This window comes from Phyllostomus discolor, chromosome 10 (assembly GCF_004126475.2).
Source record: "Phyllostomus discolor isolate MPI-MPIP mPhyDis1 chromosome 10, mPhyDis1.pri.v3, whole genome shotgun sequence".
Lineage (NCBI taxonomy): Eukaryota > Metazoa > Chordata > Mammalia > Chiroptera > Phyllostomidae > Phyllostomus > Phyllostomus discolor.
The window spans coordinates 32,015,488-32,036,653 of record NC_040912.2 but is presented as its reverse complement, the minus strand read 5'-3'; the positions used below and the strand labels follow the sequence as shown (position 1 = coordinate 32,036,653).

The 21,166-nt window shown below is 39.4% G+C and overlaps 1 protein-coding gene across 2 annotated transcripts in view; it reads left to right on the top strand.

Annotated features, from left to right (window-relative positions):
- Positions 1 to 21,166, top strand: part of CDK14 (cyclin dependent kinase 14) — a 546,733-nt gene that overhangs the window by 222,643 nt on the left and 302,924 nt on the right. For both annotated transcript variants that reach the window (XM_028525494.2, XM_028525496.2), the window contains one exon: positions 11,614 to 11,708. In XM_028525494.2, the coding sequence (XP_028381295.1) occupies positions 11,614 to 11,708 (95 nt within the window). The remainder of the gene's footprint in view (positions 1 to 11,613; positions 11,709 to 21,166) is intronic.

Sequence of the window (21,166 nt, the reverse complement as noted above, 5' to 3'; positions counted from 1 at the left end):
TTGTAATGATTCATCATTGTCATTGCATGGTGGTTGCATTTCATTTCTCAATTAAGCATCTGTATGCCTTTTACAGTGTTATTTCTGTCTCTTTAACCAATTAGCTTGTTATCAAGAACTTTAGAAGAAACTTTTTTTATTTAAAAAGGAATAAAACTTTTCGTTCTTTATCACAAACAATTCAAATTATATAGAAAGGCACATGCAGAAAAGTAAGTTGTTTCTGTATCCCTCCCCTCGGCCAAAACTATAGTTTGATGAACAGATTTTTCCTAACTTTTTTGCTGTATGCAGAGTTCATCCTTGGTCATTTGGTGGCAGATTAATTGGGTTGAATGTTAACAGTAGTAAAAGCAGCAATGCATTTGTGAAAAAGTGAAAATTGCTTTGAACCAAGTAAACTCAGTTAGGTTGAACCATGCAAAACAGCTGTGTTAGTAGGTCAGAAATATCAATCAAATATTGGCAATTTAATGTGGTTAAGCGATAGTATCAGGAGGAATTTGTCCTTTGAGGTGATTTAGTACAGTCGATGTGGTCATGTGAAGCTGCGTGTGGAAACAGCCCCCAGGTGACTGCTCTTTGCCAGTAGTCAAGTGGATAACAGGTATCGATGGCTGGGGGGATGGTTGAGATTGTAATTTCCAATACTTCATTTCAAGTCTGCGACACTGGGGAACTCAGGAGGGTAGCAGAGCAGGAGGAATGTGAAGCGGGGTTGAAATTTTTCCCATTTCAAAATAGAAAAACTCAGCTAAGAAGCAAATAAAAACGGTGCACTTTTTGATGGATATAAAACAATATATGATACTTATAAGATACTCCCAACTGATTGTACTGTATTATCTTTCCACATTTGGTCAACATCTGGTGAACAAAAAACATGTTTCTAAACTCTGGATGTGATTTTAGCTAAATTAAGTTTATATGACATCACATTTGTTTTAACTTTGCTTTGGGTTAGCTATGACCTCGTTTTCCCATGATAGAGTTCACTTTGTCTGTATGAGTGTATAAAGTATAAAAAGCAAAAACTGAGTCAAAAATAAAATTCCATGTTTTTAAAGTCCTCACTTGAGGATATGTTTATTGATTTGAGAGAGAGAGAGACAGAGAGAGAGAGAGACAGAGACAGAGAGAGAGAAAGAGAGAGAGAAAACACTGATGCAAAGAGAAACATCGATCAGTTGCTTCCCATATGTGCCCCACCTGGGGATTGAACCAGCAACTGAGGTATGTGTCCTGGCCAAGGACTGGGCCTGTAACCCTTTGGTGAATGGGATGAGCTCCAACTGACTGAGCCACCCGGCCAGGGCAATGCAATGTCATTTTTTAAAGATTTTATTTATTTATTTTTAGAGAGGGAAGGGAGGGAGATAAAGAGAGAGAGAGAGAGAAACATCAATGTGCGGTTGCAGGGGGTTATGGCCTGCAACCCAGGAATGTACCCTGGCTGGGAATCGAACCTGGGACACTTTGGTTCCCAGTCGGCGCTCAATCCACTGAGCTACACCAGCCAGGGCTAGCAATGTCATTTTTTAACCTCACTATTTCACTTTCTCATTTAGTGGTTTATGATGTATGTATGCACATGTGTGTTGTGTGCGGGGGGCATCAGATAATATATCATAAGGGGCGTAGAACCACAGCGTTTCTCCTAGTATGTGGCTGAAGCAGGCAGCACACCACGCAGCACTACACGCAGGTTCACCCGGAGCTGCATGCCCGTTCTCAGGGTACGCACATGTACGTGGCTTTCTCTGCCTAGACCATCTCCTCATCACCGACACCATTAAACAGCCTTGTCTTGTCTCTGCGTGTATTCTTTTTTTGCTGTCTTTGCCTTTAAGATTTTCCCATCCAGAATATTTTCCTGGTGAAAATATTCAGAACCCGCTGGCAAGTAAGTGAGACAGAACTTCTCATTGCTAGTGAGGAGTTCTTCATTATTTATTAGATTCCCCCCCATCTTTCATGGTTCTTTGATTCTTACACAGAATTAGAAAGATATAAGACTAAATCCACTTACTATTTAATTAATAAGTAATATCTTATAACTATGTTCATGGCTTTTTATCCTGCAAATTTCATTTCTCAAAATTCATTATAGGGAAATAATTTGAAAGATATATATTTTAAAAGCTCAGTTATGTCCTTTGTGGTATTATTTATAAACACTGAAATCTTAAACAATCTAATTATTTCTTTTTTTGAGATGAGCAATGTCACAGTGAGTCCGATCACTGGGGTTGGGGTGGGATGAGGTTGTCTCATTCCTGTTTTTAATCAGAGGAAAGGAAGCTTGCGTGGGGACAGAGTGGAATTTAAGAGGCAGAACCAGCTTCTCCTTGCCAATATGGTTAGTTGGTCCCCCCTGGGGTTTTGGAGGCGTAGCTACCAAAGAGGTTGGTGTTGAAAACGAGTGTCGTCAGTCCTCAGACTGAGATCAGGGGCTGGTACTGGCCTCACAGGAAAAGGACAATAGATCAGACCTGAGGAAAACCTCAGATGACAGCAGGCCCATTTCTCATTCAAGGATTAGACTGAGCCCGTGCCCCATATGGGCGAGGGGGTGCTCAGTCTATACATATATATAGCTTTACTATTTCTAGTACACAGTGAATTTTATAGCCTTAGAGCTGTCTAGCTGTGGGCTTGAAGAAAAAGTTCCTGTCCATTGTGGTTGAGACGTGGTTGACGCCTTGGGCAGTAATTTTTGACTTTGAGGGAAGTCAGGCAGCAGCCCCTCCAGTCTGCCCCACTGAGAAAGAGCACATACAAAAGTTGGAAGGAAAATGTAAATATACTCTTTCCAGAGGCCAAAGCAGGGTGGGTAGGCAAGGATGGGAGGTATTTATTTGTGATCTCCTCTTTTTTAGTAGCATGTCACATAATGGCCAAGAAAACTCTCTGAAATTTTAAAGAGAGGTTATATCTTTTCTTCATTAACATTGTTTTTGTGTTGTTGTTGTTGTTGTTGTTTTGAATAGCCACTACAGTCCTGGCTGGGTGGTTCAGTTGATTGGAGCATTGTCCCATACATTGAAAGGTTGCGGGTTTGATTCCCAGTCAGGGCACATACCTAGGTTGTAGGTTCCATCCCTGGTCAGGGCATGTATGAGAGGCAATCAACTTGATATTTTTTTCTCACATCAATGTTTCCTCTCTCTCTCTCACTTCCTCTCTCTGAAATCAATAAACATGTCCTTGGGTGAGGATTTAAAAATAATAATAATAAAAATAAAATAGCCCCTGCAATGTGAACCTGATAAAATGAAATTCAGTGTGCTCTGAATTTTTCTATTAACTCAAAATCCATTTTAATCATGATGAGGTTGGAGTAAGGTGGAATTTATCTCTTTCAAATGGGAGTGAAAACCTGAGATGTTTACTCTCGAGTGAGAAGTCCAGGTTCCAATGTGGCTAATGGGTGGATTTCTGAATCCTGCCACCGAACTAAAGGAAGACTCCCTGTGTCCTTACATCCCACTGGGACTTCGTCAGAGACACAGTTATCTCGATGAGCAACAGTGTTTTCTGTTTTTGTATTGTTTTAACATCCCAACCCCCAAACTACTGTTAGAATTTTTCACCCTCAACCCTAATTACAGGTCTTTTACATCATGTACAATTACACCTTTTCAAACCTCACTGGGGAAATGAATTTTAAAGGCTGCCATATGTTTACTTAAAATCTGTGAGGAAGCCAGGCATGCCGCAATTACTAATGCTAGCATTACAGGATTTGTCCTGTGTGTACACGGAAAGAAAATAACATGTGGCATATTTATGGTGTTATTGGGATTACATGGAATATTATTTTGACAGTGTTTGTCTTGAAAGGGGAGACATACTGGTGCTAGGAGTGGTAGGTGTTAATCACTGAGCCGATTTGGCAAGCCCTGGAGACACAGGATTACAGCATCTGGCAGCGCACGGGAGCCTCCAAGTCAGTTGGGTCTGCCCCCTGCCCTGATGGTGGTGGGTGTCTCGGCAGGGTTTCTGCCCTTCCTGGCCGTTTTTCTGCCATCAACTTTGCATAACTGTTGCTAGACTTTTCCAAATGTGCATTCTTTATGTTAATCTCAAAAGACCGAGGGCTTGTTTTCAAATGCAGATATCAGTACTTGTGTAACTGATAGTGTGTATTTTTTTAAAGATTTTATTTATATATTTTTAGACAGGGAAGGGAGGGAGGGACAGAGAGAGAAAGAGAGAGAGAGAAACATCAATGATGTGTGGTTGCTGGGGGCCATGGCCTGCAACCCAGGCATGTGCCCTGACTGGGAATCAAACCTGAGACACTTTGGTTTGCAGCCCATGCTCAATCCACTGAGCTACGCCAGCCAGGGCTTGATAGTGTGTTTATAAAGTGTATGTAAAGGTATTTAGAAAACTAAAATCTGTAGTAAAGGAAGCTTATTAGAATTAAATATGGAGGCTTTGAGTCCTCTTGTAGAAATGGTCAAAACTACCATATAAAAATGTTATGAATTTTTTCTATATTAGTCACTGTCAGGGAAAAGTATTTTCCCCCAAGATGACTGATGGCAGTAATTTGATTTTACTGAAACTGTAGGAAAAACACAATGGGAAGTGATGGGTATGAAGACATTACTTTGAGAAATGAGAAAGAATTTAGATGTAAGTGGTGAGAGGAGAAAGTTGGGGAGGAGGAATAAATAGATAAATCAATATAAATAAACTTTTAAATATCCAAAGTGAAGGATCCTCAGGGGATGGGATTCTCACTGCAGTCTCAGCTTCGGTTCAGTTTTGCACTCGTTGCTGGCAGGACAGGTCATCAGTTAATTTGACAAGCTGAGGGATAACCTGCAAAATGAAACTGGACAGGATTACAAACGATACAATGTAATACATTTCTAAAACATGCCTCGCAAAGCCAGGTTCCTTTCATACAGCATGAGATTCATTGGCCCTTAATTCATTTCACCTTTGCACGTTCCTGTGGACTAGGTGTGAAATGCAGCACCTGGTCATCATTTTCAAAGGGCCAGTCGTGGTCTGAAGTATCGATCTCTGAGGACGAGCCTGCCTCAGAAGACCAGTGCAGGGGCAACTGTCCTTTTTAAAATGCCATTTAACATTTCAGATGTCCATTTTAAAAACGAGCAAATGTGCAGGTGGTCCCCAGGTTAATATTTGAAAGGTAGCTATTTAAGAAAGCTTTAATTTCTTTCATTTTAAAATATTTTATTGATTATGCTATTACAGTTGTACTGGTTTTTCCCACTGTGCTGCCCTTAACCCAGCACCCCCGACTCCCTCAGGCAATCCCCGCACCATTATTCATGTCCGTGGGTCATGTGTGTAAGTTCTTTGGCTGCTCCGTTTCCTGTACTGCACTGTACATCCCCATGGCTGTTCTGTAACTACCTATTTATACTTCATAATCCCCTCACCTCTTCACGCATTCCCCCAAAGTCTCCTCCCGTCTGGCAACCTTCCAGTAACTAACTTCTTTTCTCTTGCTTTTGAGAGTCTCTATCTTTAACCTTTGGCCTTTTAATAATGATGTGTCTTGGAGTGGGCCTCTTTGCATCCATCATAGTTGGGATTCTCTGCATTGCCTGGACTTGCATGTCTATTTCCTTCATCAAATTAGGGAAGTTTTCTTTCACTGTATTTTCAGACAGATTTCCAATATCTTGCTCTTTCTCTTCTCTTTCTGGCACCCCTATGAGGTGAATATTGGACTTGTTGAACTTATCTCAGAGGCTATTTGTTCTATCCTCATGTTTTTGGATTCTTTTTTTCTTCTTGTTATACGTGGTTGTTTTTTGCTTCCTTATGTTCCAAATCATTGATTTGATTCTAGGCTTCATCTATTCTACTGTTGTTCCCCTATAGATTTTACTTTACTTCAATTAGTGTACCCGTCATTTCTGACTGGGTCTTTCTTATGCTTCTGATGTCCTCAGTAAGTTCCTTGAGCAGGCTTATAAATAATGTTTTGAACTCTGCATCAGATAGATTGCTTATCTCCATTTTGCTTAGCTCTTTTTCTGGAGTTTTGATCTGTTCTTTCATTTGAGCCATGTTTCTTTGTCTCTTCATTTTGGCAGCCTCCCTGTGTTTGTGTCTGTGTATTAGGTAGAGCTACTTTGACTCCATGTCTTGGTAGTATAGTCTAATGTAGTAGGTGTCCTGTAGGATCCAGTGGCACAGGCTCTGCTATCACCCAAGCTGGGTACTCAAGGTGCACCCTTTGTGTAGGCCGAGTACACCCTTCTGTTGTAGTTGAGCATGGTTGCCGTTGGCAGGTCAGTGGGAGGGATGTACCAAGCAAGGCCAGTCACCAGCAAGGACTGGCTATGGCCACTGAATACCAACCTCCATTCTCTGTGGAGGATCAGCTGTGCAGGCGCAGGGTGGTGGTGCTTTAACATGGTCTGTAGCTGTCCACTGGGTATGCTGGCCCTGGGGCTTCTTGGGTGATGCAGGCTAATGTCAGCCCCCACCTGTGTTTTGCCTGGAGCACCTTGCCTGAGGAGTAAAGCAATCTGAGGTGGCTGCTACTTGTGCTGGGCTTGGAGATTCTCAGGTGAAGCCAAGCCGTGACTCTAGTCTAGGGCTCACTGAAGCCAGCTGTTGAGCAAATAGAAGTATGTTTGATAGGATTTAGGAGCCAGGACCAGTCGTTCTTATGGAAAAGCAGCTTGAGTAGGCCCATAAATTGGGTGGGGTAGAGCCTCTGTGGATCTCCTGTGGAGCTCAGTGGAGGGGAGGGCTCCACAAAGGGACAGTGGCCTCTGCTCACCCTGATGGAAGACACTTCAGTCTCTCCCTGTGTACCACTGATGTCCTTCAAGCTGCCACCCCAGTGCTGGAGCTCAGAGGGAACGAGTCGGAGTAGGTGAGTCTATGTGTCGGTTCCCCAAGAGGAACTGCTTAGGGCTCCAGCAGCCTGCTCCACCAACTCAATCCCCACTTGTTTTCATAGCCAGAAGTTGTGGGGACTTATCTTCCCAGAACTGGTACCCTGGGCTGGGGGGCCTGGTGTGGGACTGGAATTCCTCACTTTTGAGATATCCCTCCCAAATTTTTGTCCACCACTCATGAGTAAGAGATCAGCCTGTCCTGCATCTGCACCCCTCCTACCAGTCTGGATGGATATGATTTCTTCGACTCTGTAGTTGTCAGACTTTCATTCAACTCTATTTCACACATTCCTGAGTGATGATTGTTCTGTATTTTAGTTGTAATTTTGATGTGGTTGAGTGAAGAGGTGAACCATGTGTACTTACATCACCATCTTGACTAGAAGTTTTCTATAAAGCTTTAATTTTTTTAGGCTGATAGGCTAGATTAAGTAGAAGAAGGAAGCCTATAAATTATTGGAATGAACAATATTAAACTACCTTAAGTCTGTGTATTGGTTTTTTCTTCAAAGTTCATATGCTGTGATTTAATTTTGATTTTTGTAAGTATTTTCTCATGCATGCTAATTTACAAAGCTGAGATAAAATTAATTTGTAGATATTTTAACCCTAAGGTTTATAGTGTGTAAAACTAACTTCGCCATGGCATGTATACATGAGGCAAAAGAGAAGGCCTCTGGCCTCCTCACAGTAGTGGCTGGTACCTTAGACTTCTTGGCCTTGAACTATGTGTATACAGTGATGTTTCTGATTTCCTTTCACAAGGAACACATTTCTTGTCTTGTAGTGTTGGAACCATCCACACCAAATAATTTTCAGTTCGAATAGCCTTCTTTGGGCCAACTATGTATTTATTAAAGTTTGTCTTGGGATTATAGAGATAGTGTGTTGTCCTCAAACAGACTTGCCTAGGGAAAACAATGGAAATTCATAGCAATTACAGTAACTCTAAGAACAGGAGCTCACATTTATTGAGGTCCTACCAGAACTCAACCATCCACATGCTTTCTCTCTCTCTCTTCTTTGGGGACTGCCCAGTACAGCCTCTTTTGCATGGTGATTGTGTATCTAAAACACCATTTTATTTGAGGAAAATATTTAGATTTTCTAAAATATTTAATCTAAAATATTTAGATCAAATAAGTTAGATTTTCTTTCTTTTAGTATGTTAAAACATGGGTATAGCTTTTATTTTTTAAAATAGATTTTTTTTAAAACAGTTTTAGAGGTTCACATCAAAATTGGGTGGAAAATACAAAGAATTGTCACATACCCCTTGTTGACCCCTCCCCACCCACACAAGCCTTCCCTACTGTCCGCATCTCTCACCAGAGGGGCATGCTTGTTACATCTGAGGAACCTACACTGACACATCATTATTGTCCAGAGCTTACAGTTTACATCAGGGCTCATGCTCAATGTTATAAGCCTTGTTTTAAAGATGTGGTTTCACAGTATTGTTGAGTGTCAAGGGTTCCTAGTTTGTCCAGAGCCAGAAATGCCAGTTACTGGGTTCTGAGTAAATACTTGAAATATGAGTGATTACAAGTTTGACAGAACACATGCAGAACATTTTTTTCTGTCAAGTTTTATACCAAAACCCAAAATTGAAGATATAGTGTCACTAAAATAAATAATGATGATAGAGGAAGCTTTTATTTTTTGAGTATTATACCTGAATAGCCATGGATTAAAGGGGGATAATCCTGTTTATTTCTGGTCTTACTGAGGAATGAATAGGAATTCATTCCTAAATTAATACTTGTGAGTTTAGTATATAAAATGCTCATGAATGTATTAATAAGGGTTTTGGATTTGATTATTTGATAAATGGGTTCCTTGCATGGCTCAGTAATTTTTATGTATGTTCCCCATCTTTCATGTACAATTCATATACAGAGAAAGATGTAAGACCAAATCCACTTATCATTTAATTATAAGAAATGTCTTACACATGTGTCATGTCTTTTTACCCTGGAACTCCATTTTTCATAATTCATTATAGGGAGATAATCCTAAAAATATTTTTTCAAAGCTCAGTATATCCTTTGTGGTATTATTTATAAAAACTGAAATTTTAAACAATCGAATGCTTTTTTGGGGGGATGAGCAGTGTCTCAGTGAGTCTGGGGGTGGGGTTGGTGTTGTCTCATTCCTTTTTTTAGAAAGGACGCTTGCATGAAGAAGAAGGGGAATTTAAGGGCCATAACCAACTGTTCCTGCTCAGATCTTGAAATTGCCTATATTGTGAGTTGGTCCTCCCCAGGTTTTTTGGGCATAGATATCAAGGGGACTTGTGCTGAAAGATGAGTGTTATCTGTCGTCAGACTGCGACCTGGGGCTGGCGCTGGCCTCGTAGTCTAAAGGGAAGGAAGTCAGACTTGAGGAAGACCTGCTAGATGACAGCAGGCCCCTTTGCCATTCAAGGATTAATCCAGGCCCAGCCCACAGTGGGCAGGGGAGTCAGTCTTTACATGTGTGTTTCCCACTGGGGACCTTAGATGAATGGTGTTCAGTAAATTTATTGATTTGCTGTTGTTTATCAGGCCTTGGTCTAGGACAAGGCATCTAAGAGGTTTAAGAGACTGTAAAAAAAAGTGGAGGGGCATGGAGGCCTTAGAGAAAGTGCAGAGAAAATCACTCCAGAAAGAGAAAGCTGGGACTCCATACAGTTCCCGGCACCGACTACAGGAAGGTGGTCAAAAGGGAGCGGGACCGAAGCTGGCAGCGACTGGGAACATTGCTTCTGGGAGAGATTCAGGCGTATCAGTACTACAGAGGAAAGGATGCCACCCCTTGAAGACATGGCAGTGAAAGTAGAGAAGGAAAGAAAGGGGAGAAATTAAGGATTCAGCAGAAACAAGAAACAAGACACAGTAACCCCTCCCCTTTCTCCTGCTACCACCACCCATAAAAAACTGCGTAGAAGAGGGAAGAACTGATGGAAAACACCCCTCAAACTAAGAACCCAGTCCACTGAATGAATAGGAATAAAACAAAGTGGTCCGCATTACTACAAGACTGCTGTAAAAAATCAGAAAATATAAGTCACTATATTTCTGCTGATAAAAATGCTTTTTAGAAAATCAGTCATGAAATTAAAAGAAAAGGGTACACAGTGCTGAATTCAAAATTAAACTTTAATTCAGGCTCTATATGAAACTAACAAATTAAAAACCCACTTTGAATTGGATATACAAATTCTAACAATAGAAATGAGCAAAAGCCAAAGTGAAGTGAAATTAGAGTTCATTGAACTCCTGGGAAATATAGGAGAAAAGACAAAATCCAATCAGAAACAAAGGCTAGTCCTGGCTGGTGTAGCTCAGTGGATTGACTGTGGGCTGTGAACCAAAGGGTTGCCAGTTCAATTCCCAGTCAGGACACATGCCTGGGTTGTGGGCCAGGTTCCCAGTAGAGGGTGTGCAAGAGGCAATCACACATTGATGTTTCTCTCCTTCTCTTACCCTCTTTCTAAAAATGAGTAAATAAAATCTTTTAAAAAAATCTTTAAAAAAGCCCTGGCTGGCGTAGCTCAGTGGATTGAGCGTGAGCTGCGAACCAAAGTGTCGCAGGTTCGATTCCCAGCCAGGGTACATGCCTGGGTTGCAGGCCACAGCCCCCAGCAACCGGACATTGATGTTTCTCTCTCTCTTTCTCCCTCCCTTCCCTCTCTAAAAATAAATAAATAAAATCTTTTAAAAACTCTTTAAAAAAAGAAAGAAGGGCTACATGGTGTCTGAGGGAAAATATATTCAAATAACAGGTGACCCAATATATTAATATTTACATTAAATTTAAATGGTCTAATATTAGTTAAAAGTTAGAGATTGGCACAATGGTTTTAAAAAACCACATGACCAAACAATATGCTGTCTATAAGGAACTCATTTCCAATATGACGATATTGGTAGACTTAAAGATATACCATGTAGACACTAAACAAAAGCAAGCTGGAGTAGCTATAGTCATATCACACCAAACAGACTTCAGGGCAAAGAAAATTACCAGGGACAAAGAGAGACATTATATTTTTGATAAAGAGGCAAATTCACAAAGAAAACATAGTTATCCTAAATGTATATATAGTAAAGAAAAAGCAAAAACTGGTAGAATTTAAATGAGAAAATGACAAATCCCATTACGTTTGGGGATGTCAACACTCCTCTCTTAGCCATTGATGGAACCTGTCAACCAGCAGGATCTACTGGACTGTTACAGAACTCTCCATCCAACACCTGCAAAATACAGTTATTTGTATGGAAAATAATTCAGTAATTAATAGATAATAACACAGGAATACACTCTGTGTTTTGCATACTCACAACTGTAAACCTCCTTTTGCCCTACCCTGGACATTGCATGCATTTGTCACACCTACCAGGATAAACCATATCCTGGCTAATGAAATAAAGCTTAATACATTTAAAGGAATTACAATCACACCAAGCATGTTTTCTGACTGTACTGGACTCTAACTAGAGATTAATAATAACAAATAACAGGTGGAATAACTGTGGGAGGGTTTGGGGGATTGGGAGCTTCATCTAAATGAAAACCTAGTTCCTTGGCCCTTGATCTGGAATTGTTATTGACTTGGAAAATCAGAAAATAGGTGCATTTCATCTGACAGTGTCTCAAAATGATAATGAAACATGTCATTTGATTGTTACCAATGATAAAGGGTCTCTCTGTCCACTTTATTTTACAGCTTCTCTGTTAAAAGGACTAAAACATGCTAACATAGTGTTGCTTCATGATATCATCCACACTAAGGAGACCCTGACGCTTGTGTTTGAATATGTGGTGAGTAAAATAAGAAATCAGATTTTATAAATAGGAATAGAAATCTTTAGTATTGTCAGAGAGTTTGTTTTTTTAGGTTGCTATATTAATGAGCATTTTTGCTGAGTACATGAGACTTATAATTTTGCATAATTTGGAATGATATGTATCTCAAAGAAAAAATTCTTAAAATGTTAATTTGAGTTTTCATCAGATGTATTATCTATGTATAACCTGTTTGTTACTAGGATACAATATAAATTTTAAGTTTAGCAAATAAGATTAAACAGCACGATGGTGATCGCTCCGTCAAAAGAACAGGTCAAAAAGTGTTATTTTGGGGAGGGGGATTTTTAACTTTGTTTCTCAAAAGCATACTTATTGGGATTGTGTATGTGTGTGTGTAGGAATGCCCGATACTTACAATTTAGGTTTCATAGGTCCCCCCCCACATGGTATTTCAGCTATTAATTAAAACTTCCAATTTGTATAATATAGTGTAATGATCTTATTGTGTTAAGAGTATTACTTTTACAAGACTTGGACTTGAACTCCTAATTAATCTTTCTCCATTTCTCTTAGAAAAACATATGGTATTTGTATAGCACCAGTTCAGCATTTAACTGTGGAATCATGAAATGTAACCATGATAATTAGCATCTCAATTTTCACAGATGGATCTGAGAACGTGTAATTTGTAAGACACAGATGACACTGGTGGAGACTTTTATTGAGGAGAAGAGCTGTTGGTATTGTGACTGTATTAAGATCCCACTTATAATTACCATGCTGCTTTTTTAAACACTTGAAATAGTTTTCAGTTTTCCTTAAAAATACATAACGGAATGAATATTTGCAACATTTTTATCTTGCTAATAATGTCTGCCTGTGTCTATGTGTCATTTGAAAAATTGTTGTCTTACGAAGAAGCCATTCATATTGTCTATTTACATATAAATGATAGATACATTTGAATAATATGGTAATGTGGCTACAAGGACAGCTAGAGCCGAGCAGTTGAATATATTACATGCTACCAAGAATGGATGCAGATTCACACATCAATGCGAATATAATTTCTTTTGTTTAATCGATGATGTTGGAATTAATAATGTATTCAGCTGACTTAGAACTGGAGTTTTTGTTTCATTTTTGTCTTGTGTGTCTAGTTGCAACATTTCTATTAAATCTAGTTTTTTTGCTTAGTATACAATTAACTTTTGTAATGTTTTGTAGAAAATATATTTCAAAAGTATACTTATCCCCTCTCCCAATATTGAATAATTAAATTAAAACGAAGAAAAGTAGTTTGGCCCCCAAAATAAAAAACAATAATAAACTAACAAAAATAAAGTGAAAATATGTCTTCCAAATATTAAAAGAAAATTAAACATATTTGAGACGTTAAAAAAGGTACAGTAAGTCAGATGTCATTTGATGATTTTCTGTGGAAGTTGTCACATACAAGGAGAAGAAATTCACTGCACTGCAATATTTGCTAACTGGTTAAGAGCAACTTTTAAACAATCATTCTCTTTTTGTGTGAGTGAAATTTTCTGTGGTCCCAATTCTTGTGGATACATCCTAAGTCCTCTTAACTCTACCACATGATAGCATCCATGAATGCAGTCCCAACATTTCATTCCTAACTTCTCCGTGGGAGGTAAGACATAGATGAACCCGTTCTCTTCTAGAAAACGAGGCAACCTTCTATTGTTCATGGTTTCCGATTGCCCGGCCTTGCCTCTTCAGTCCTCCACTCTGCATTAGTTCCTTACTTTCCCATTTTTCTTGTCCATTCTCCTTTCTGCCTTTTTTTGTCTCTCTTTTATTTATCTATCCCTTTGCTGTCAGTTGAAGCACATTTTGCTGCTACAACTGAAGTTTGTCTGGTTTTGTTTATTTTAAATACGTTTCAATGAATATCTGAAATCAGAGTTGGGGTGGGAGCCTTCCCAGTTAGAGTGGCAAAGGTATGACTTCCCAGTACAAAAGTAACTTCGCTGAATATTTCCTGAAGTTGTTATTTTTGTGAAGTACATTGCTTTTTCATTCTTGTTGTACATATATATATATATATATATATATATACCAATATCTTGAGGAAAATCAAGGTTATTACATGCTTTAATGGATTAGTTTAATCAGATGGCTTTCCTCACAGGAAGTAGCAGAAACAAATTCTGTTCTTTCCTTACATGCTTTATGGCAGTGGAAAGGCAATGGCAGTTTCAAAGCAGGACCTGCCTGGGCAGTTAGCGCCTGTCCGGTGAGGGACATTGGTCAGACACAGGAGCACGCTGGGAGCTTGGGCTGATGGTGAAGGGTCAGAAAGGGAAAAGAAAGAATGTTTGACAAGTATGACCACAACGCTAAAGACCACAACTAAAATTTGTTGTTTTATGTCAAGCACTGTGCTTTACAGTCATTATTGCTTTTGATGTTCTCAGCAGCCTTATGGAACTGTGAATATCACTGCTTTACAAAGGAAAAACCCAAAGATTAAAGAGAATAAGTGATTCTCCAGGTCTTGTAGATTAAGATAGCCTCAGACCCACCTTACTCTGAGCCCTAATTGCAATATTATACCTCCTGTTTGTTTTCACAGCTTTACTGAGGTGGAGACTTTGGTCGTGGAGGGAAAGGAAATCTTCTCTCCCTTCACACTCCTCTTTGCACAACCATCTGCACTTAAGCAGGTCTGGAGTGCAGCAAACCCTACGTACAGTTAAACTGCTTCCTAACCTGAATCAGTTTTATAGACTGGGCACAAGTCTAGCCATTTAAGATTTTATTTTAATCATGAAATGTTTGAGTTTCAATAAAGCAAACTTGTGACAGTGTTGTCCCATGCATGTCACTAGGTCTACTTAACCACACGCACACACAGACAGACACCCATGCGGAGACTGTGTTATCTGGCAAGCCCCCAAATCAGCACCAAACATTCTAGTCTGCAGTTCCCTGGACTTGATAATATTGTCACATTTCAAAATTGTTAATGTAAAAATATGTTGATTTTGTAGTTTCATTAATTTATAGTACCTCTTTTTGAGAGAGGGGAATAATTTAAACAGTGTAAGAAAAATTAGTAAATCATTCCCATTAAAACCCTAGATATGAAAGGAAAGTAAAATAATTTAAAATTCATTAGGTATTATTGGAACTTTTCTTTGGACTAGAATTAATTAAGTATTCAAGGTTTGTTTTTTTTCTTTTTTGAGGTACCTATTTAATTTGAGTTCCACAAATTGAAAGATTGTTATTTATGATATTTTATACATTGTATAATATATTTCTTTTCTTTACTTTAAAAGAGAATTCTAAGCCTAACTGCTTTTTATTATCCCCACCAGTGACATGTCAAGTTACATAAAAGCTTTCTGAGGGCCAGAATAATGACATAAGTGGTGAAAAGTTTGTGATGTGAAAGAATACTTGAGGAAGTGACTTGGAAGGCCATTATTACAGTGATTTGGATAGCGTGTTGTTACTCTCTTAAGTACTGGGAAGAGCTCCTTAAACATCTTGAAATACAGATTCTTACACATTTTCAAAATGTGTAGCTATAATGACCTGAAAGCTGACGGGTGGGAACACAATGGGAAAGTGCTGCCCAGGCTGCTCACGTCCCAGTTGTGACATCGCTCACGTGACCCAGCGACATGTGCAATTTGAGACACGGCTCCCCTCCAGTTGTTAAATGCGAAGGGGCCTTGTCCACGAAGGTGAGGCTCAGTTAGCTCGAAAAGGCAACTGGTTTCATAAAACTCTAAAACTGTTATTGCTATCTTTTTTTCTGCATAGGTTTGGGACTTGAAAAAGAAATATAAAAAATAATGAAAGTGCTAACACAGTTCTTTTCCTACTTAACCAGAAAGCAAAGCAATTCAGTTTTTATTTTTTGCCAGAGAAAAATAAGTGCCACGTTACCCTATTTAACACCATGCTAAAAAATTTGAAACAGATTCCATTAGTGGAAATGAGAATATTAATAGTAAACATGATTACATAAATATATATTATAATTAGCTTCAGTGCATAACTACTGTGTTTTATTTTCAACGAAATGAGAACAAACTATATGCAGCAGCACTTTTCATTACATATTTAATAATTATGTATAAGAAGAAAAGCACAGACTTATAGCTAATCATGATATTCATTGGAGCAATCATTTCATTTATTCTTCTGTGCAATACACTCATGAAGTATTGAAAAGTAATGTGCAACATCAAGTCAGACAAAAATCTGTGTTCCACATGAAAATAAAGCTGTCACCAAAAGTCATAGAAAATGAATTATGTATTACCAAAAATCACGTAATTTATTTTTATATTGCTTTACATTCTACAAAGCACTTTCTCATAAATATTATTCCAGTAGACTCCCCTTATACCCCTTTGAGGTATAGAAGACATGAATATTGTTATCCAGGTTTTTATTGATGAGGGAAAATAATGCCTAGGGAGAATTCAAAACAGATTTACTAAACTCACTCAGATAAGTTAACAGGGCACAGATAAGACTTTCCTCGAAGTCTTCTCTGCCTGAAGGTTGTTGCCGCTGCGTTTCACCCTGCAGCCTGCTGGCGTTAGCCATCTGCGTAGCTTGATGTAATGGTCTGAGGTATGTGTGAGTTTAGGATCTGGAACTCTCAGCTGAAAGTTATATCCTGTCTTTTAACTCAGTCACACAATCTACCTAATTGTTTGGCTTCTCTGCCTCATACATCTTGATTTCTAAATCTATGAAGAATGCTTTAATTTGCATGATTTTATGACACATCTGTTCTCAAAAACTGCAGCTCTCCATCAGCATTCTGGTTTCCATATTAAACTATCCTGGGGCAATTGAATGTTTTTCTGCTTTCCTATGAGAAAAAAATATAGGCACACATGTCCATTCACATACAAACTTTAAATGGGGGTACCAGGGAAGGCCTTGCTGAAAGAGTGAGAGGTGTTCAGGAGGTGAAGGAGGGAGACGCGTATTCTAGGCAAGGGTCTTCCGTGGCGGAGACTGTGTGAGGAGCAGCAGGGTACCTGTGGCTGGAACGGAGCAGGCAAGGATGAGACTGAGTCCGAGACACAGCAGGGTCTGGATGCTGTCAGGCCTTGTAAGGTTTTGTTTCAGTGAATTTTGATGTAACTCAGAAATGAGTTGGGAAGCCATCAAAGGGTTCTGGACAGAGAAATGATTTGATCTGACTTATATTTTAATTGGATCTCTCTGGCAGCTTTATTAAGAATAGACTGAAGGGCCCTGGCTGGGTGGCTCAGTTGGTTGGAGCGTTGTCCCGTACATTAAAAGGTTGCAGGTTCAATCCCTGGCTGGGGCACATATGGGAGGCAACTGATTGATGTTTTTCTCAGGAAGAGCAAGAGACTATAATAGTTTGACTACTTAAAGCAAACCACAGTGAAAGCAGAACTACTTAATTCATATTTTTGAAGCTTCTCTTTCTACTTATCTATATTCCATCTTTAGTTTCTATGTATAGTCTTTATTTTTTCTATGAAAGCAAATGGTCTTCTAAGCAGAAGATTTAGAACAATTACAACTTTATAGCAGTTAGAGCAGGCTGAAGACAATGCTACCCAGTTGTGTCAAATGAGTTAAAGTGTCTGGCCACTCTGAACAAATTTACCAGTCAGAGTTCTCTATTGCAAGCAAAAGAAATTCTTTTTGGCTGAATTAATCAGAAAAGTGTATTGAGAGGATGTCATGTGGCTGACGGACCTGCTGGGAAGACGAAACACTGGACAAAAGTAGCATGAGGCAGGAGAACCGAAACTGTGCTGTGGAACTGGGCACTGAGCACCCTGCCGCCACCAGGGCTGTGAGCCACAGACAGTGCCTCTTCCTTCGTTGGCCCACTGCCCTGGGTGACCAGTGTTATTACCTCTGCTGGGGATGTCAGAATGGCATCTACATTCTTCCTATACCTTTGGGTTGCTAGCTCCTAGTGGTTAAGCGAGGGCTGTCTGTGTTTGGTTAGCTGGTACTAGGTCGCATGCCCACCATGCTCTGACTGCACAGCCCCCTGAGAAACAGTCTGACCTTCAGGCTTTTGGAATGGCTGGTGGGTCTTGCCTCTCACCCAGACTTACAATGCAGGGGGTTTTCCCAGCATAGGGAATACATTGAGATGCAGGACTGCACTCCCCCAGGTCTCTGCTCTTCCCAACCTCCTTGCCCCCCAAAACACACCTCATGAACATCCATAAGTTCATCATGTAGTCCCAGGTAAATTACATCTAGAATGTGAAAAGAATTGTGGGTGGTATATTCATAGAACGATTGTTTATAATCTTTAAGAAATCATCAAGAAAGACAGCAAAAGTAATGCTGATTTTTAAAGGGTGGCAGGGAACAAACCTCTGAATCTATAGACACATAAGTTTACCAAAGAACATTAGTGAAATTCTAAAATAGATTTTCAGACATTAAAGTCTAATAATCTTCATTTTCTTTTAGTAAGAAACAGTGGTATTTCTTGATTTCAGCAAAGCTTATGACAGGGACTCTCATGAGATCCTTATAAATAGAATAAAATTGAAATTCACTTTTTAGAAGATTATTATCCTTTCAGTTTATTTCTGGTTGAAAAACTTCACCCAAAGCATATTGATTAATGAATTGACATCAGGGTGGAGGAGAGTCTATCAGGCTGTGCTGGAGGGCATTGTCCTTGACCTTTCCCTATTTGCTCTTTTCATTAATACTCAGATAAAGACATGGGGATGATGTGCTTGACCTATTTGTATGTGTGCTGTAACTGGGAGCCATAGTTAATACTTGGATTGTCAGAAAGGAATCTGATGAAATGACTGGCTGAAGCTACAAGATGAATTGCTGTGGTGAACAGTAAAATAGTCTGCTCAGTTTAAAAACAAGAAAAAGGAGCCCAACCTAATACAGGAAAACAGAGCAGAGGAACGTTAAATTAAAAACAGTTCATCTGATGGTGATGGACAGAGACCCACCTTGGGGTGATGGACATGCAGTGCAGAGTGCAGATGATGTGTTGGAACCGTGCACCTGAAACCTGGGGAATTTTGTTAGCCAGTGTCACCACAGGAAATTCTACAAAGACAAAAAGAGAACAACTCATTGGAAAGAGACTAGTTATTTCTTTGGCTGAGAGAACTGCAGTGAACAGGAGTGTATACCGAGGAGGGCCAGTACAATGGATGGCAAGAGGTCTGTGAACCGTGTACAACAGCGATTTTCAACCAGTGTGCCGCAAGAATTTTTTTACCTTTATTTTTATTGTTGACACTATTACAGATGTCCCCGTTTTGCCCACTTCCCCACCACCCCTGCCTTTGCCCACTTCCACCCAGCCCGCACCCACCATCACCGCACTGTTGTCTGTGGGTTATGCATGCCTTTTCTTTGTCTAATTCCTTCACCTTCTTTCACCCGGTCTCCCCACAAGAATATTTAAGACATGCAATACCTGACTATTTAGTCAGGGGCACTGACCTCTTTTCTCTTAGAGTGTCAAATAAAAAAAATGACAACAACCAACATAATAATAGCTGGTGTGAATGAATCAAAATTATACCTATATTTTTTTGGGTCAGATCAGCAAAAAATAAAACTTTTTTTGGTGTTCACAGAATTCTGTGATTAGTTTATGTGTGCCATGAGATGTAAGGGGGTGAAAACCACTGGTATACAACATGAAACCAGGAAAAGTTCCAAGAAGACTTATTCAGGAGAATTAAAGACATACTGGAGAGTACAGAAAAACTAACGTATCTGTTCCAGACAGAGGGAGAAACCCAAGTGTGAGTGTCTTGGGGAGGCTAGTTTGGGCTTAATCCTGGGAAGAATGTTCAAATGTTTTGTGTTACTGGTAAAATAAATTCGGTGCCTTGGACGGAATGAGCATGTTGTCCCTGAAAGTATTCAGGAGGTGGACAGAAGGATCCACATCGGAAATACTGGAGGGCGGGCTCCTAACCCGCACTGGGGGTTGAAACAAGTAGTTTAGCTGTGCTGTTCCATGTAGTCCCGACTGAAACCTGGAAGTGGTGTAGTTCCCTCTCTTTTCACAGGTGAGGAGATTCAGGCAAAGATTTCAAATACAGTTGACTCTTGAACAACAGAGGTTTGAACTGCTTGAGTCCACTTATATGCAGATTTTTTTCAATAAATCCATACAGTACTGTAAATGTATTTTCTTTTCCTTAGAAGGTTTGAAGTAACATTTTCTTTTCTATAGCTTTGCTGTAAAAATGGAGGATATAACACATATAACATACAAGACAAGTATTAATGGACCATTATCAGTAAAACCTGTCAGCAGTAGGCTATTAGCAGTTAAGTTTTGGGGGAGTCAAAGTTGTATGGAGAATTTGAGCTGTGCAGGGGATTGGTACCCCAAAGCCTCGTGTTGTTCAGGGGTCTCCTGCAGTCCACGCACACCCTTTCCAGTGGCTGCACCCCATCATTTCCTGTGTCAGGCAGGAATCCAGGTAACTCCAAGTGTCTGTAGTAATGGACTGCCAAACTTTTGCAACTGTTATCTAAACTCATCCCCTTTGGCATTATTTTTGGGAGTAGAAAAATGACTTGTTATGTTCATTCACTTGCTCATTCATTCATTCATTCATTCACTTTTCCCCTCTAACATATATGAGCTGCCTTCTCTGTGCCAGGGTTTATCCTTGAACTCTAGAGATACAAAGATACAGCCCTTGTATTTAAAGAGGTTGAAATCCTGTGGAGAACTGCAGTCTTAGACAAGATAATCTGTATGTGCCGTTTAGGTTATACGTTGCTGTCACAGATCTTTATGTGTCATGGAAGTACAATGTATTTGTGTTGTAGTGAAAACAATAGGAAAACTGGACTTGATTCAAGGACTTTTCATTCTGGAAGAATTTCAAAGATGTTGTAGTTTCCTATGAGGAGAACTAGTTAATACAGTGTAATACTCTGATTCTGTATTCTGAAGGGGTGGGTGGTTATTCAGAACCAAGTACCAATGTGAACAAATGTAAACCTTGTGGATGGCTGAGTGTGTGGGCAGCAGAAGGTAAAAGCATTCTGAACCATAAGGAGAAACTAAAGAAATAAAAAGGAAACCAACTAGCTTTCAATCGGTGCTCTATTTGGAACAACTTCTTTTCCCTGATTGGTAGGATAAAGTCAGTTAACTTACTGTCCTTTCCCCTAATGGCTTCTCCTCATCTAGTGAGGAACCATGGTCTTTCACTTATTTTCAACTGTGTTTGTTCACTATCATGTTGGATGAGATTTTAGTTTTAGTTTTTTCTCTCTCTTTACATCATACTCATTTTCTCTATGTTTTAGTTTTATTTCATATGGTTGTCATCCTTATTAGGAAGTCACTTTTTTGTATTTTATTTAGTTTTTATTTATATTTTATTGATTGCGCTATTGTAGTTGTCTGTGTAGTTGTCCGTCCACAGATTGGCAGAGGGGTGCCATATCTGAGACTC